Raw genomic sequence first — 19,070 nt, 5'->3', positions numbered from 1 at the left:
CTACTGCTTCTCCTTCAAGGTTTTGCCTATGTCACTTAACCATTGGCCTGCGACAAAGTCAGTCAACATATAATTTCTTTTAAATGGTTGCACTGTGCGTGGAACCCCCACCGCTTGTGAAAAACCAACATGAAGAATGGCTGGAGCAGCTAACTGAAAGCATAACAAAGAAGTCAAGATAGAACTGGCCCGACTCTCCCCCCACCTTCTGTAGAAGCTTCCACCACCACCACCACCACAAGAAACCAAAAGTAAGAGTTGGAAGTTTTGTAATTTAATAAAAAATTAAGAACCACCCCTCCTTTTAAAATCAACTTTGGTACTCTGGCTAAAAATGGGTGTGGGGGGAAATAAAAGGAAAACGGGTGGGAATAGACCACAGCATCTGCCCCCAAATGCGACAGCCACATGCAGAGGTCCCTTGACCTCATGTGCATGTAAGCACAGGGACAGGGGTACAGACTTCCAATCGTTTTCTCAGCCCAGTCAAAAAAGCTGGACGGAAGGCTTGATCCCCTATAAAAACTGCACGTGGGATAAAACACTGATCTGGACTATTGCTCTGCTTCAGCATCACTTTTCAACTAGCCCCAACCAGATTAGGAAGCAAGACAATTTTGCTGAATGAAAGACATCTGGGACCAAGGAGAATGTGAGCTTGCAAGGACCAGAAGCAAGTCTTCCAAGACTTCTAGGTGTGATCTCCCCCCCCCCCCCCAAATCAGTATCTGCTTTAAAAAGCAACAGGAGGCGGTATGGTACCCTGAGGGGAAACGTTTGGATTCTAGCTCATTAAGAGAGTCAAAAGTAAGCACAAGGAGGTCAATACAAAAGCATTATTTTTAAAGTGAAGCATCTGACCACTCACAACAAAATCCCTTTTCACCCCCACCCATAGACAAGCTGGCGCTACCATTCAGCAGCTCCTGCACATTCAAGCAGAAGGAAAAACAAAGGAAGAAGGCAGGAGGGGCAAAGGAAGACTCTGCTACTGGTGCCAAAATCAAGGGCTGCCTTGTGTTACCCCCAGAAAAGAAGTCTCACAAGCTCAGGGCAACTCCTCACAGTCACCAAGGCCTGGGTGGGTTTGTGGCCTCCAATTCCTCCAGCTATCCTTAGAACAGGACAGAGGGAGCTTGTCATGCTGGCCCCCCCACAAAAGTACATTAATTTGCACAGCAATCAGGTCAAGTCTCTGCTCAATGATCCAGTCTGCACATTCATTAAGGCCTTCAGACTCTTTCTTATGCTGGCCCAGGCTGCCTGCTCTGGATGGTTCTTGCTGGTTACTCTGAGCTCTCAGTTTCTTCTTGCTTCTTTTTCTTCTTTTTCTTCTTCACACTGGTGTTACTGCCCTGAGAGGAGAAACAACGAGAGTTCAGAAGAGCCTCTCTGTTTTTTGGCTACCTCTCTGGTATGGGGGATCAGTTTTTTTCCTGCTGGGAGTAGGTCACGCAGGAGTTGGGCAACTGTAAGAATGGCCACAGGTCAAAAGTGAACAGAATCATTGCCTTTGTCTTGTCACCCCACACAATGGGCTGCAAGAAATTGAATTCATTGCTTGCAGAGGGCTCCCCCTCACTTTCTCCTTCTATCATTCCACCTATCCTTGTCCCTCGCCCCAAAGGAATCAAAGAGACACGTGCAAACTACATAACTAGAAGCTACTGCATCCATGGGTTATCAGAAAGTCACAACTGAAAGTGAGATTCTTCCTAAATGGAAGATAAATGCTGAGCTGTTCACAGCAACTGTCATGCACATATGTGTGCAAATCGATTTCTCTTTTAAGTGTGCATATACCAGCTGATTCCTTGGCACAGAAGGTTACACAAGGCCTACCATTTCGCTTAGCTCCCTGCCACTCTCAGAAAGCTCCGACTTCCTCTTCTCTTTCTTTTTCTTCTTCGCTTTCTTGATTTCTGCTTGCGACTCTGGAGAGGCTGGGGGAGAGGAGGCTGCTGCACCGGCTTCCCCATCACTTTCAATCTCCCGCTTCCGCTGAGTGGGAAACAAGACACATCAGACAGGCTTCAGCCAAGAACAGGGTACTACTATACAGGCTGCTCTATGGGAGCATTTTAAGACAGATCTTGCAAAGGAGCTCATGTTTGGCACCTGCAAGTGTCAACAAGAGATAAAACCAGGGATTTCAAGCCATTCACATGCAGTTACCTGCAAAGCAAGGAGCAAAGTGCACTACTTTAGGGTTTTGATTGTACTGTTAGCTGTGTGAGAGAGGATGAAATAAGGCTGCTCACCCAGCACCAGGAGACAACATCTCTCTTGACAAAGACTAGGTGGCAACCTGGGCAGAACTGGAGGGTGCGGGGCAAAACTTCTAATAAGACGAGAGATCAGCCTGTAACCATGTTACCTATCTATATGATCGAGTAGAAAGGAAGAGAGGTGGCAAGAATATTTGCACATACACCCCCTCCAAAAGAACTGACAGGTTTTTCAAGCCTCCCTTGCCACACAAAACAGTTTGAATTTGACCAAGTTTCAGTGTGAATGACAGTCACCAGTACTGCAGGCGGCTACAAAGTTTTAATGATCACACCACCCACAGCTACTCTGGAGATCTTTACCTGCTGTCTTCTCAATGCCCCCCAACCCCACACATTCAAAACAATACTAAAAGGTAGGCCCTAACAGACACTGCCCAAATAAAAATAAAATGCTGGAATGCAGTCCCGCAGCAAACCAACCTTTGGTGGCCTTTCTGGCTCCTCTTGGGCGACTTCCTCTTTTACCTTTTCCTTTCCAGCAACCCTGGGAGGAAAACAGGAGCTTTATTTGCATCTTTCAGCCACCTGGTGCATTATATACAATTCTACCCTGTTCCGCCTAACTTTTTATACTAGAATTGGAACATTGGTGTTGGTGATGTTCGGAAAGCTGGTAAACACACCCAAAATGCATGGGGGGCAAGCTGCAGTTTTCCTTATTTCATTTAGCAGGCTGACTCCCTCTAGAGCCATAGAAAGGAGGCTAGAAAGGGATAACTGCCTGCTTCCCCCGCCCCAAGGAAACCCCTTCTCTGCCTTTTCTAGCACAAAGCACTTTGTACACCCCAAACCAGCACACCTTACCCCACCCCCACTTAAGGCAATGGGAGCTGCAAACATTACCTATTATAATCCACATAATCCGTTTTCCAGGCCTGGGGAGTTTTCTCATTGGGCTTGCCATGTGTGTCCAACAGGCCTTGCTTGATCATCATCTTCTTCTGAGAAGCCTATGGGGAGATAAGCAGAGGAGACACATGACACAAGGCAAGGGCAGGTGCTTTCTTATTGCTGCCATTTCCATAACCCTCAAGGTCCACAAGCAGCAATAAAACAAATCTCTCTTGCTCTTATGCGACTTGAGGACCCAACACCCCTTATGTCCAGCCCCTAACAGAGCCATCAGTCTTGGGTGATAGATCTGGGTCATCTTTGCACAGAGTGCTCTTGAAGTCTACTTTAACATCATTTGGCTCAACAACAGCAAAAGCAACCATTTCAAGTGACCAGAGATTCTACCCGTTTCTGTGGTAGCAAGGTGCGGCCAAGATCTTTGAAAGTGCAGCCAGGCATGTACAATCTGATACAAAGCTTAGGCACCAAGTGAACAGTTCAAACATACGCCCAGTGGGATGATGCACCCGGTTCCCTGAAAATTCTGTTGCTCCAGGAGCAAGTATCAAGCTGCTCTTCTGAATCTGCTCCCCTGTACAGCCAAATGACGCGGTGCCATCTCAATACTCACTTTTGGGCCAAGTCCCCACTTTCGAGGGTACGTGTCTCTTTCCATGATCACACGCTTGATTTTTGCTACAACTCCATGGTCGCAAGTAGAGATCACTGCAGTTGTCATCAAGGCAATGGCTGCAGGAAGAAGAGTACAGGTTGAGCACCCTAAGGAATGACACAGCACAGAACCTGGCATTGCCCAACACATGCTCTTTCTGTAACCAGCCAGGGTAAGACTTACAACATCATCCCCCGTAGCATCCCTATTTACTACTTAAGGAGGTTCTCCCTCTAGAAGGCAGAATGTATGTTTTTGGTGTGAGAAACACACGCACATGAAGTGTGTAAGCAAGACACAGGTTAACACCCACCCACAAGGGTATTTTAATGCCATTTCCCCACATTCTTGTACTCAAGATTTTTTTTGTTTGGAAAAAGCACACCAGAGCACTATGTGATCAGACAGTTTCATTCTTCCTGGTTGAGTCAGAGCCCCATAAAGGCCTCTGACCCTGCTTGTTCCACCCAGGCCCTGCCAGCAGCCAGCCATGCATCCCCATGCCCCCCAGTAGAACACTGGAAGGCTTTAAGGTGCCTGGAGGCCACTCAACACCAAGACCCAAGAACAGGAATCAAGATGTGGCAGGAAGGGCAGAGCAGCAACACTCAGAGAATGGATAAACTTCATCATCACTTCACATGTGGCCCTGAGCAAGTGCAGGCAGGTGGGGAAGTTGAAGAAAGCTGTTTAAAAGGGGAAGGCAATTTGCAAAATTACTATGTAGTTCCCCACACACTTTGGGAGTCAGCAGGAGAGATGGGCCTCATTTCTCAGTGGGAGAGAGCTAAGCTGCATAGTTGTTCCCATTGTTTCAGTCTCACTCACCAAGACACTTTGCTTTTGCCCAGCCCAAGGCAGGCGTCCATAATCTGAGGTCACACTTGCAGGACCATTTTTCAAAACTAGAGTGTGGAGTTGAACACACATCTTCTCTCCAACAAAATATGTAATGCCGCCCATTCCATTTTTATTTAATTTCATGCGCACTTTCCTACTGAAAGTACCAAACCCAAAGCAGTGCATAATAGGAGACGTATTAGATCGAAAAAAGTACAGAAAGAAAACTATGTTTTGATTTGCCACTAGATGGCACTGTAGTCTCATGTTAAATAGGCAAATTGTCACTGCCACCCATTCCAGTACTGGAAGAAGGAAACTGCATGCACTCCACAATTAAGTGTTGATCCATAATCACCTGCCAATGGAGCCTGATAAAAGGGAAGCAGGGCTGGGGAGAGAAACCTCTGCTGGATATGCTGGAATCTGTGTTGCTAGCTGGAACAAACATTACTGGGCTAGGCAGCCAAGGTCTGAGCTCAGAATGCCTCCTCCTCCTACAACCCACTTCCTTTACACAAAGCACAAAACATGTGTAATCAGGAGTGCCATTTTGGCCCCACAATCGTGGATGCCCAGGAGCCATGGGTGCCATGCAGAATGCATGGCCCTGGAACAGAAATTTGTGGGTGTCCGGCCCTTCATTGGGAATTCAGTAGGTGTTTGGGCACCCAGGGAGCCAGCACCTATGTTTGCAATAACTCAATTAAAACAACCTAAGAAGGCAAGTGCCTAAGCTACCAGTTCTCACCTGTGCAGATGGCCTCTCCTTTTGTGGTGATAACAACTATTTCCTGATTGAGTTCGATGCCATCTTCATACCGCAGCAGGCCAGGAAGCATGATCTTTGCACCATAGCAAATGGCGTTCACCTGAGCAGAAAGTAGTAAAAATGATCATGCTTCAACCAACAGCTATCACTGTAAAATTCTGTTCTCCAATTTTCAATCCATGTACTCCCAAGTCTTTGGAGTTATGCCCACAAAAATTATACCTCTTTCACCAAGAGGCTTGTATGGCGTGATGGCAAGAAAAGCTCCATACTGGACAGCATCCTGCTCCGTCAATACTGTAACCACCAACAGTGGCATTCACTCCCTTAAGGTACCTGCCCCCACCCCTCTCACCTTTAAACAGCCCTGGGAGCAGAAATTAGGACTAAAGCAGTCAAGCTGCATCATTTTCTGAACATTCTTAAATAAAAGTACTTCTGCAAACAGCGAAACATCATCTTAGAAGGCAGAAATGTAAGAAAACAAGGAATGCCTCTTCTAAGAGACAGTCCGACAAAAAAGTGACGTTGTTAAGCTGTAGCGATGGACTGTGGTGCCTTAGCTATAAGTTCCGGGAACTCACCGCACTGTCCTTCATGACTAGTCGCTTGTGGGATGTCAGCAGCTTCTCCAGGGGGAAGATCACCCTCCTGAGGTACGTCTCGTCCTTGTTGTTGTCATATTGCCATTGGGCATCCAGCACATCATGCATAGTCACCATGTGGTCCTAGAAACAGAAACCACCCCAATATATATATGTAACTGGGAATACGGAAGGCAGTCTGATACAAAAGCCAGGGTCTTTTTTTACCATCCATCCCAACTACTCTGACAGGCAGCAACTCTTAGTCTCTTAGTTTCCATCACTGCAATCTAATCCTGCACTGACTGCAGATGCCAAGCATTTGAGCTGTACGCCGGCTCCCTCAGCCAATAAAGCGAGATAAGCGCCGCAACCTGAGTTGGTCACGACTGGATGGTCAGGGGTCCCTTTACCTTTATCTATTTAAGTTTGACCATTCATAAATTCTACAGCATTCTCTTCACATAGCCTAAAGCTCTTTCCCCATGTGGAAGATGTCACCAGCCACACTAGCCTGCTCTGCAGAACTTTGCAGAAATCACATGCAGGGAAAGGTTTGGATTACTGAGCGGTTGTTTGTTCCCCACTCTAGAGAACTGCAGAGAGCAGAACTACACAAGAGGACTGAATATGAGTTGGAAGCCAAGTTGACATGGGCACAGCAAACATCAAGTTATCAGAGTTCCAGAAACACTAGTTTTATTCACCTGTAACAAACAGTCAATAATGGATTCCGTGCAATTAGTCTCATAGGGGCCATGGGTAATTTTTGTGGGTTGGGGGACAGAACTGGCAGAAACAAAGCTTCCTGCCCTTGACATCTCCCAACCACTCACTGTCCCAAAGTTTAATTACCAGAACAGGGGAGTCAGCCCTGTACTGAACTCAACACTTTGGGTAGTGACAATCATGTGCTGACATATACCCTGCAACGTACCTTCTCTCCCATGACCCCGGATCGCACTCGCCGGAGCTCCTGCATCTGACCTCCAACTCCCAGCAACAAGCCCAGGTGCACACACAATGTCCGGATATAGGTCCCAGCTTCACAGCTCACCCAGAATATACCTGAGAACAGGGCAGTCAAAGCAGATGTGTGAGTTCTGTTGACTTAAAAGAGTTTGAACAGAAAGCATCCACGAGCCATCAGTATTGGGTGATAGATGTAAGTCATCTTTGCACTGTGTGCTATGCGATCTGTTTTACATCATTTGGCTCAGAAAACACCTCCAACCAGGGGTTGGTAACCTATGGCCTTCCAGATGTTGCTGAGTTACAACCTGAACATCAACCATGCTGAACTGGGACTATTGGGAACTATAGTTCAAGAACAACTGGAGGACCACAAGTTAGCCACCCATGCTTTAAGCATTCCGGTACGGGGGGGGGGGGCAGAGAGCAGGTGGGGGCGATGGCACCCCACTGGGATCATGCTGCCGGGGGCGGTGCACTCCCCCCACTCCCCTCTTCCTCCACCAGGGATACTGCAGACCTCATACAAAACAGTTTCATTACCCAATCTTCTTTCTGGATCATATTCTACCAATTTGCTCTCATAGATTGTTCGGACTCTCAGCTGCCTCTTCACTGCAGCAATGAGTGGGGGCCGCTGGAAGAGGGCACCAGTCAGTGTTTCTATTGCCTGCAGAATGAAGCAGATCAGATACCACTTTAAAATGCTTGCGCCCTTGTGGTAATACATGATTGATACATGCAAGGAAGAATGAAATTTCAGGTGTTTTCCCCAAACACACCAAGCTCCATTTTATCAACTGCATTCACCAAGTAAATTTAACTTTGGTTTGGTACGATGTGGTCTTAAGAAGCTTACTGCTAAGACTAAGTTAAAGCAGCTATGGTAATGCAAAACCATGAGTTGGCAAAACATCTGGCTAAATCAAGGCAAGCAGGGAGCTGTACTCATCAACTAGCTTGATCATTAGTCACCAAGGTTACCAAAGAACAAAACGAACTCCAATTGCTACCTGAAGTGCTGAGCAATGGTGCACACTCTGCTTCACAAGTATGCACAGAATGTTCCTGGGAAATTCCAATTGATCTCTGAAGAAACCACCACCATGCAGGCAGCTCAACTTCTTTAAAGTGGCTATGAACCTGCTCCCAGATCATAGAGACCACTAAATCAATATTTGCTGTTGTTGTCCCCACCCCCAGGCATCTCTAGTAATGACAAGGGTGGCTTTAATACCATGTGGCTATAGGCAGTCAGAGCTGTCATTAATCTTAGAAAACCAAGGCCCCAATAAAGGGAGCCTCAATTCTGCTTGCTCTATGTCTACTCTGCAGGCAGCTGGAAGCTGCACAGCACCAAGAACCTAGAACAGGAATCCTGATGTTGCAGGAAGGATAGAACAGCACCACTCAGAGAATGGATAAAACAGCATCATCATTCTGCCCTTCCCATACATGTGAACAGATTTCAAAGGACACAGAACTATACTTCCCATAGCAGATTGGCAATTTGAGCTCTGATTCACAACAAAGAGAAACATTCCAAAGATTATAAGCCAAAAAAGTATGTATTCATTTTTAAATATTTATATCCTGCCTTTTTTCCATCATGGAACCCAGAACAGCATACCTGTGGTTCCTAGAAAGGTATCTGCCCAGCAGAAAGTGAAACAATCGGAAATTTGCCTTGTGCTGCCACTTTTGGTCTGAAGAAACAGTCAATTACTCTTGAAAATTGAAACTTACTCTGATTTGGTTTTGCATCTAATTTTTGTTTGTGATTACTTTAACAGTGATTTATTGTGGCATTTTAAACAACATTCATCCCTGTTGCATGCTACCCTGATATCCATGTAAAGAAATAGTTGCTCTCATCATAACCCCTACAGCTAAATTTAATTTGGGAAAAGTTTCTACTGGCATCATTCACACTGATGTTCATGACTACACACACACACACCTACCTCTCAAATTTTCCTGCCTAGCAGCGACTTACCCTTGACAGCTGAACCTCACTCTCGATTGCATTGTGCAGCCGAACGATTCCCACATACTCTTTGCCTGGAAGACGACAGAAGAGTAGTCAGGAGAGGCCACTTTAATTTATTTTTTTCACCATACCGGTGATTGTGCTGTTTCTATGTCTAGCAATACACTTCTAGGCTTGATAAAGAGACAAAGCAGATGGTATACCTGCACTTTGTTGAGACTTGACCAAGCGTGTTGCTCGCTCAATGCATACAATCAGGCACCCAGTCACTTTGGGGTCCAATGTGCCACTATGCCCTGTCTTCTCAACACGTAGGATGCGGCGGATCCAGGCCACCACTTCGTGGGAAGAAGGGTTAGAAGGTTTGTCCAGATTGATGAAGCCCGTCCTGGAAGAGAACCACAGGGACTGTTAACAATAATCTATATAGGCGTGGACTCTGCTCGCTCTTCAAAGAACAAACCTGAATTAGGACCCAAATCTACCTTAAAACAAGACATATTAATAACCTAGGGATTTCAAGCAGGATACTGTGTCCATGGCAATACTGAATTGTGGTGCTAATTTTGTGCTAGATATTTATGCCACTTTTTTGGCATACGGTTGTAGTAACACAGCTTCAACTCTTTTTTACCTACCCTCCTCCCAGTTTGCTAACTAGCAAACAGTTTGTGACTAACAATTTTTAGATTATAAATTACATGGCACAGTAAAAGTTAAGAGACATTGTGCCAAACAAAAGCATTCATGGATAGAACAAAGAAACTACGGTAACTGGCAGGTATTAAGTAAGAATAAAAAAACCTCCAAAACATAATAGTAGGGTCAACAGAATATCCAGCACCCCAAACTCTGCAGCTGTGACACAAAGCAATATGTAAGGACCAATGTATGCAAGTCACTATACAGGTGGCAATCATTTCAGGCGCGTCTAAATGCGCGTGCAATTGCCAAGAAGCAGATCACTTGGAGCCTGGAAAAGGGAAGAACGGGGTCAAAACAAGCTGCACTTATGTGCACTCGGCCGACATGCATGGAGGACGGTAATGGTTGTCACCTCTAGAGAAAATCCTGGAAGAGTTAAAGTGGGCAGTGGAGCCCCATCCAAAACTTGTGTTCATCTAAGCCTCATTTGTGTCTTTCCCAAGTGTTTAATAACTAACCCACCTCCCCCAGATTACAGAAAGAACACCATGTGGGGGAAATCTACTCTTAAGCTCTATCTTGCCTTACCTTACATATTCAGCAATCTCTCTTTTTAAGGGATTACAACCAGAAGGAAGGGGTGTGTAGTGTGCTGTCCTCACATTCAGCTTGTCAAAGTTCTACAAAAATCCAAAGCAAGCAAGAATTAATGAACAATTAATGCTGTGGAGTTCTTAGGTTGGAGCCAAATCTCAATGTCTTAAAACTCATTGGAACTATTTGATATAGAACAAGTTGCTCGGCCAATTAAAAATCACATAACTGGTTAAGATTTGCTCTCAAAAGGAAAATCAATCCTCCTTTAGATGGAAACTGAATGAAAACATGTTAGATGATAAAATGTTTTTGGAAAAAGCAAAAAAGGTTCTGGGAGACTATTTTGATTTGAATCTTAACACGGTTACCAGGCAGCAAGTAGTGTGGGATGCTAGTAAGGCAATGATGGGGGGACTGTTTGTCCAACAAAATGCAACTCAAACGAAATTAAAAGAAAAAAAGGAAAAGAGAAATTTTGGGTGCAACCTTAGAAAAAGAATGTTAAAAAACCAAAGAAAGAATCAGTTAAACAAGCAATCAAATTATTACAAATACAATATTCAATTATTATTAATGAAGAAATAACGTGGAAAATTAAGAGTGTGAAACCGAAATATTTTGAATATGCCAATAAGTCAGGAAAACTGCTGGCATGGCAAATAAGGAAAAATGAACAAAAAATATATATAAATAGAATAAAGTTGAATGGAAAATTTACAGACAAGAAGGAAATAAGAGAAGCCTTTGTTACATATTTCACCTACTTATATAAGGACATGAGAGCAAGAGTAAGATAGATCAATATTTAAAAAACAGTAACTTACCAAAAATAAAAGAAGAAAAATTCAGACTTTTACATAACCAAATAACAGTGCAGGAAGTGTCAGAAGCAATAAACCAAGCAAAAACAAGCAAATCTCCAGGACCGAGTGTATTCTCAGCAAAGTATTATAAAAAATTGGGTGAACAGCTTGTGATTCCCCTAAAAGACACTATGAATGAGATCTTAAGATCAGGCGAAATCCCAAAGACATGGAAAGAAACATATATAACATTAATTCCAAAGCAAGATTTGGATTTAACCCTAGTAAAAAATTATTTCATTATTAAACAAGGATTATAAATTATTTGCATACATATTAGCTAATAGAATGAAAAAAGTCCTGCAAGAATATATTCATCAAGATCAAGCAGGGTTTTTACCAGACAGACAAATTAAAGATAACATCCGGAGTATCTTAAATATAATAGAATATCTTGAAGTAAGAAATGAAAAACAAACTGCCTTAATGTTTATAGATGTGGAAATAGCATTTGATAATGTCTCATGGGATTTCATGAAAAAAATTCTTGAAGAAATGAATTATGGAGAAAAACTGATAAGGGGAGTCCAAGCTGTTTACTCTGACCATAATACTGTTGATTGTTAATCAAGTGATAACAAATCAATATACAATACAAAAGGGAACCAAACATCACCGCTTCTGTTCGTTATGGTCCCAGAGGTATTAGCAAGGAATATAAGAGGAATAAAAACAGGTAAAAATGAATTTAAACTGAAAGCATTTGCTGATGATTTACTAATTACAGTAGAAGACCCAATAATCCTCTCCTTAAAGTTATAGAAAATATCCAAGAATTTGGGCAGGTGGCAGGATTTAAACTTAATAAAAACAAGACCAAATTATTAGTTAAGAACTTAAAAGAATCAGAGAACAAAGACTTGTCCCAATCCATAAACAGAGATTCATAAAAAGGTAAAATATTTAGGAATATGGTTATCAATTAAGAATCTTAATATTTATAAAGATAAATATAAAAGATTAAAAAAACCTCAGCCACAAAAATTTAACAACTTTTCTTTTTGCCAGTAAATTTAATGGAATTTTGAGTTAATTATACTGTAAATTAGTTGCTCTAGTTAAATTTAATTATATTGTAAGCTTTATATAGAACACTAATAATTAAATATGTAGTTCATTTACATAATTCTGTTTACCTTGAGAAGTAAAGGCCATTGTGATGTGTCCAGTTGAGCCACTCTGGATTCAGGCTTGATAAAGAATTCTTCAGAATACTGTATATCCTAGGAACAATCAAATAGGCAGATTAGTAACTATAACTGCCAATGAAGAATGCTGGCCACTATGTTCCTTTACTCATCAAGCTTGGAAGTTAACAATATTCTCTAGTCTAGACACAAAGAGCAAATAACTAGAACTGCACTCTTCATGTTGCTTTTTCCTCGTCATGCAACAATTTTATCTATAAGGGGCCTTCTACAAAGAGAGCATACTATCACTATTAGCTCCTGCCCAGAATGCATGCCTCTACACAATCAATTGCCCTCATCAATTATCAGCCAAAGTTATAACTACAGTGCTGAACAGGAGAGGGAATGTTTGCACACCCCTGGGAACAGCATATTCCCAGGAAGTAGATGGTGGGAACTGTAGTCCAGCAAAATCTGCAAAGAACCATGCAGGCTACAGGGTGCAGAGAGGTTTAAAACTTCTTGCCCTAAATAGAATTCTAGTATGGAAATTAAGCAATATCACAAAGCAACTCACAGCAACATCTTCCTGTACCAGATATTTCTGTTCTTTCTTTTTCTTGTGCTTCTTAGAGACAGAGCCTACAGAAAGACAAAAAATAAAAACATTACTACAAATAAATGGAACTAGAAGTAAACTTGGCATTGTTCACCCACCTAAAATCAAACCTAAAATTAGTAATCTGATTTCAAAATTTAGATCAGATAGGACACTTATGACCTGGAGTCCAAATGCAACCCTCCAGCCTCTCCATCTAGCACTCTGAACTCTTCCCAGGCCATATATACTCCCCAACCCACAGCATTGCTTTGTGCTTTTGCCTGTCTGGAACCCATTCTTGAACTTGGCTCATGCTTCTTTCTTGCACTGCATAGAGCAGAGTGTGAAGAAAGTAGCTTACTGTACAAATTTGCATTTAATCCTTTGCCTCCTTTTGCCTCTGGCCCCACCTACCACTGGCACATGGCACCAAGAAAGGAATAGGGCCCCTGGCATGAAAATGGTTGTAAGAGTTTACAGTACAGTACAATATTCCTTATATATGGTGCTATTACAGTTAACACCATTATTCTAGGTTTGCAAAAGAATCGTTGTCAGGCGCTACAAATAACAAGCACCTCAACGTATGAGAAACCAAGAGCGTGCTGTGGGTGACCAAAGAAACCTGTAAGAGAGATAGTGGAGGAAACAGTTGCATGAGATAAATTGGCTGCAGTCAATGCTCATGCAGGCCACCCACGTGGGCAGGCGCCCTAGTGCCTTAAGTGGGCAAACTGCAAAGCAGTAGCCCGTTTCCTCAAAATGCAATTATTTCCTGCAGCCGCAGAATATCAATAGTTCCTGCGAATCTCCCGCCACCTCCAAAAGGAAACAAACATGCTGTGAAACATTGAACACGTTACAATCGGCTCCAAGGTGGGAGAACAGCAACCTCTCCCCCCCAACACACCAGCGCTGAGAAGCCAACATCCCCCCGTAAAAGCGGTTTTTGCCCCATGCACCCTTACCCGGCGACAAAGTTTCCCCAACACCCTCCTCCCCCAAAAGAAAGACCGAGGCGCACGAGCGGAGACAGGAGTTAGAGGTGGCGGAAACAACAGAGTTGGAGGGACATAACAGATTTGGTTGGCATGCATATCTTTGGTATGGAAAAGGTAAAGTACATAAAGGGTTCTATAATCACATAATAAAAAAGATCACTGATGAAAGTGTGGGGAAAATATAAAGATTTATTAGAACCCAAAACCCCATGGTGGCTATCCCCTATTGAAGCATCATCACTTAAGTAGGTTGGCCAACATACAGAGATTTATTAACATAACAAGAAGGGAAGTGGAAATTGAAGGAATATTAGGACTTAAAGGAACATGTTCAGACTTGGCTGCACCATGGAGTAAAAACGGTTTTTGCCCCATGCACCCTTACCCGGCGGTAAAGTTTCCCCAACACTCTCAGAAGCGGGGCCAATCTCGCTTTGTGGAATCCCTCACCCCCACCCCCCAAAAAACCCACTACATCCGAGCATGCACAGAGAGTCGTTTCCAAACACTGTACAAGTAGCCACGTGCTTCGCCACGATGGGACTCAGGACAGGGCTGAGAAAGCTAAACACTACCCTCCGCTAAATCTGTGAACTTCAGCAACTCTTCCTACGCCCCCATTCCCCCCCCTTAAAAACTAAGCATTTAATTCCCGTTCTTCCCCGGAGGCGATCCTCTCCGCGACCCGAGAGAAGCGCGATCCCTCCTCAGGTTACAGGAGGCCCCACTGCGCCCGCATGGAGGGCACCCGAAAAGGTCAGATCCACGCCCGAAGCTCGCCTCAGGTCCGGAGAAGACAGCCCTGACCCCGAGCGCACGCCGCGCACCCACCTGGACCGTCCGCCATCTTGCCCTCGCCACGCGCTGCCTCTGAGAGACACGCGCGCACCTCGCCTCCCGCCAGCGAAAAAGGGATCCCCTCGCCCACTTCCGCTCCCTGTCCCGACAAGCAGCGCGGCGCGGCGCGCGGGAAAAGAGGGACAGAGCGGCGATTGGGTGAGCAGGGAGCTGGTGGGCGGGGCGGGCGGTTGCACCATAGAGGGCAGGAAAGCCCTAGAGAGGCTAGGTGCCTTCAGTCCCCCTCCCCTCCGAGAGGCGGGTTTTTAAAAAGCGCCGGAGTTCAGGCTATGAAGGGACTCCAACTCCCAGCAGCCCCCAGCTAGCGAGCCAGGGAAGATGGGAGCTGGAGTCCAAGAGGCAGAGGCGGGTTTTTTTGTAAATTACCCAGCGGCACCCAGCAGGTTTTGTACTAGCCAGATGGCAATAAAACCTGTTGGGGGAGGTGCAGAAAGTGGGGATCTCGTGGAAACAAGGCTCAGGCGGCTTGGCCAAGTGGATAATGGGGGGTGATCCTAGGTGTGTAACCAGGATTGTGTGTTGAGCACGTTATTTTATGGTAGAGAAACGTGGGCAGATTACACCTGCCAGGCGTATCTAGTATTATGAAAATTTCTGGAAATCTCTCACGCTGCCACACATTTTTTATGGTATTTCGGCCAGTTCTCATAAAGGTGTCCAACATATTAGGGTGGGACATCTGGATGAAAAAGAAACAGCAAATCAAGAGACTTCTTCCAACTGCATTTATTCTCCCATTACAGCCTGGAAATCCAAACCATCCAGCAACACGTAGTGATCAGATGTGGAGAAGCAAAGTAATCACACCATAGCTGTCAATGTGTCCCTTTTTCTAAAGGAAATTCCCTTATTCCGAATAGGATTCCTCGCAAGAAAAGGGAAAAGTTGACAGCTATGACTTATACTACATTTTAACACCACTTGCATGCCATAAGGCTTAAACGGCAAATAATTTTTTAAAATATTGGTCTACTATAAAATCAAAAAGCCTCCAGGCATGCTGGCCACATGACCCAGAAAGCGGCCTGAAAAGGAAGATGAGTGCTGCACCCCATAGTCACCCTTGACTGAACTTAACCATCCAGGGGTCCTTTACCATTACCTTTTACTTCTACTGTTTTTAAAAACTCTTTCTAGCTGTTTTAAATGTTTGTAAGTTGCCTTGATGCACATGTTTGTTATAGGAAAATCCTTGGGCTCACTTGGATTACCAAACAAAGACACCAGCCAGGAATATAGGAACAAAACAGCAGCCAATAGGCCTGGTCTTCATTCAAATAACTTTTGCAACAGGACTTCCACCCACCAGATGGGATAATGGGGAAGAAGCAGAGAACAAAGTGGCTCCCACTTTTATCAGTTTTACAAAGATACCCACAACACCCCTAAAATTACATCATGCATATATCACAAATACATCACGTGTTGGAAGGGTCTGGCGACAGAAACTTGAGCATCAGGGCTTGCCCCTCCCTTACCTTGACCTCCACCAAAACACAAGAGATGTCCCTTTTCCCCAGCTAAGTTAATCACAGCCTTTTGTCTTGATCTGGGTTTGCTATTGTTTCTGGAATGGCTACCTGCAAGGCGGAGCTGTTTTGCCTGGCCTTCGGCATGGACTCACTCTGATCCCATATATGGGATTTCGCATGGAAATTTCCCATGTAGGACCAGCATGAATAGCTGGCTTGGGTGAATATCTGATGTTTCCTCACGTTATGGTCTTGATTTATGGGCTACACTAAAATGAGGCTGTATTTTAAGTTGTATTTTAATTAACTCTTTTCTATTACATTTTATTGTAATTTATATTTGGTGTTAGCTGTGGGGAGGACGGGGTATAAATAAAAATTATTATTATTATTATTATTATTATTATTATTATTATTACCACCGGTCTGGCACTCAGGTATCAGGATGCCAGAGATTATCACTCAGGCAGAGGGGCTGCTGAGTACCTGAGCTCACGCTTTATGGGTTATAGCTGCCCTCACTCATGTCCCAAGCTCCCTCCTTGGTAGCCATTTCCTTCCTGAACAGAACATTGGAAATTGTGTGGTGTCGTGTGTTATCTGGTGCTTTGAGGAGACATTGTGTGTGTGAACAAAGAGGGGGTACACACTGTGTGCTGGAGGAGCAACCCCCCCCCATCATTGTAAAAAATTCCTGTAACAATGTAAAAGGGGATTAATAAATTAAAACATACTCTTTTTCTATTGGTGCAGTAGTGTTGCTTTATCCCATTGCATTTGTATTCCTTCTCTAGGCAAATCTTAAAAAATGTAGTATAAACACCAACAATTGGGAAAACTTGCCTGCAAGTTCTTCAATTGGAGAACAGCCTTTACCAAAGGTGTCATGGACTTTGAAGACACTTGAACTCAGGATGCAAGGGAGAAATGTGCTAAGAGGAAGGCACGCTTGGCAAATCCATACCATGATCAACTCCCGTCTGGAGACCAATGTCCCTACTGTGGAAGGCCGTGTGGTTCCAGAATTGGCCTCCACAGTCACTTATGGACTCATTATTAAAACTGTGTTTATGGAAGACATTCATTTATGGAAGATATTCCCAGGGGAACTGAAGGAGGCAGTGGTGCGTCCGCTCTTAAAGAAAACATCATTAGATCCCTTAGATCTATCCAATTACCGCCCAGTCTCGAATCTTCCATTCTTGGGTAAGGTGATTGAGAGAGCAGTTGCTGAACAGCTTGGTAGGTTTCTGGATGAAAGTGCCTCAGGGTGCGATTCTCTCCCCGATGCTTTTTATCATCTTTATGCGCCCCCTCGCCCAGCTTGTCCGGAGTTTTGGGCTGGGTTGCCATCAGTATGCTGATGACACCCAACTCTATCTGTTGATGGATGGCCATCCTGACTCGGCCCCAGACACAATGATCAGATGCTTGGAAGCTGTGGCTGGATGGGTACGTGGGAGCCGGTTGAAGTTAAATCCTTCAAAGACAGAGGTCCTCTGGCTGGGGCGGGACGATATGGGATTGAGGGGGCAACTCCCATCTCTTGCGGGGGTGCAATTAGTGCCAGCACCGTCCGTTAAGAGTTTGGGTGTAATCTTCTATACCTCCCTCTCTATGGAGGCGCAGATTACAGCTATAACAAAGGCGGCATTTTTTCATCTCCGCCCAGCTAAGCAGTTGGCCCCTTATCTCTCTCGCCCTGACCTAGCCACTGTGATCCATGCGACGGTCACCTCCAGACTGGATTATTGTAACTCGCTCTATGTGGGGCTGCCCTTGAGACTGACCCAGAAACTCCAGCGGGTACAGAATGCCGCGGCGAGACTCCTTATGGGGTCTTCGCTGCTAGATCACATTCATCCGGTACTATACGAGCTGCACTGGCTCCCGGTGGAGTACAGGATCAGGTTTAAGGTGCTGGTTTTAACCTTTAAAGCCCTATACGGCCTAGGACCCTCGTACCTACGGGACCGCCTCTCCTGGTATGCCCCACAAAGAAACCTACGGTCTGCAAATAATAACATCGTCAAGGTCCCAGGCCTCAGAGAGGTTAGGCTGGCCTCAACTAGAGCCAGGGCCTTCTCGGCTGCAGCCCCAATCTGGTGGAACGCTCTGTCACAAGAGACTAGGGCCCTGCGGGACCTGACATCTTTCCGCAGGGCCTGCAAGACAGAGTTGTTCCACCAGGCCTTTGGTCAGGGCGCAGCCTGACTCCCTCCTCTGGCAACCTGCACAGAATTTTGCTTAATCGGTTGCCATCAATTTTATTTTAATTAATTTTTATAATGAAATATTTTTAGAATGTGTGATTATTTGACTGTTTGATTATTTGATTGTTGTTAGCCGCCCTGAGCCCGGCTTCGGCTGGGGAGGGCGGGATATAAATAGAATTTATTTTTATTATTATTATTATTATTATTATTATTATTATTATTACTTGGCTGTGAGTGATCGCCAAAGAAGTATTCCTTCCTTTATACGTTGCATTGGCAGTTAGAGGTGAAAACGAGTTCCAGTTCGTATCTGGTTTCCAATAAAAAAAAGCTAATGGTGTGTGCCTCAAATCCAATGTGCAAATGCCAGACTCACAGCCAATGTATAATCAAGAAACTGTTGATTATTAATCTGAGACTTCGTCCTTGAGTATGTGACATTTTTGTCATGATTGTTTTCTGATAAGTCATATCCTGTTTGTCTAATCATTGTTCTTGTTAGGAAAAAATAAGATTGAGGAATGTTACCATTCTTCAATCTTTTTTTCCTGGTCTATTTTAATTTTGTTATAACTTAGGCCTGGTTTTTTGTTTTTTAAAAAAACTGGTTTACTTGAGCCGGACAGAAGGTGTAGGCTTCTAAAAAGTTGTTATTGATGCCAGGGGCTTAACTATCCTTTGAGGGTAAAGTATTGGAAAAGTGTCTTGAATGATTAATCTCTTGGGTTCTC

At 44.2% G+C, this 19,070-nt stretch overlaps 1 protein-coding gene across 1 annotated transcript; it reads right to left on the bottom strand.

The window, feature by feature from the left end:
- Positions 1 to 258: 258 nt before the first annotated feature.
- Positions 259 to 14,743, bottom strand: DKC1 (dyskerin pseudouridine synthase 1). Its single transcript, XM_081896731.1, has 15 exons — positions 14,625 to 14,743; positions 12,769 to 12,833; positions 12,198 to 12,284; positions 10,190 to 10,281; positions 9,160 to 9,344; positions 8,963 to 9,027; positions 7,510 to 7,636; positions 6,932 to 7,062; positions 5,995 to 6,138; positions 5,390 to 5,510; positions 3,757 to 3,875; positions 3,135 to 3,241; positions 2,712 to 2,775; positions 1,843 to 2,001; positions 259 to 1,355 (listed from the first exon to the last, which is right to left on the bottom strand). The coding sequence occupies exons 1-15, from the start codon at positions 14,638 to 14,640 to the stop codon at positions 1,287 to 1,289; spliced, it is 1,551 nt and encodes a 516-aa protein (XP_081752857.1). The 5' UTR covers positions 14,641 to 14,743; the 3' UTR covers positions 259 to 1,286.
- Positions 14,744 to 19,070: the final 4,327 nt, after the last annotated feature.

This window comes from Podarcis melisellensis, assembly GCF_964234715.1.
Source record: "Podarcis melisellensis genome assembly, chromosome: Z".
Taxonomy (NCBI): Eukaryota; Metazoa; Chordata; class Lepidosauria; order Squamata; family Lacertidae; genus Podarcis; species Podarcis melisellensis.
This window is presented reverse-complemented; position numbering and strand designations above follow the sequence as displayed.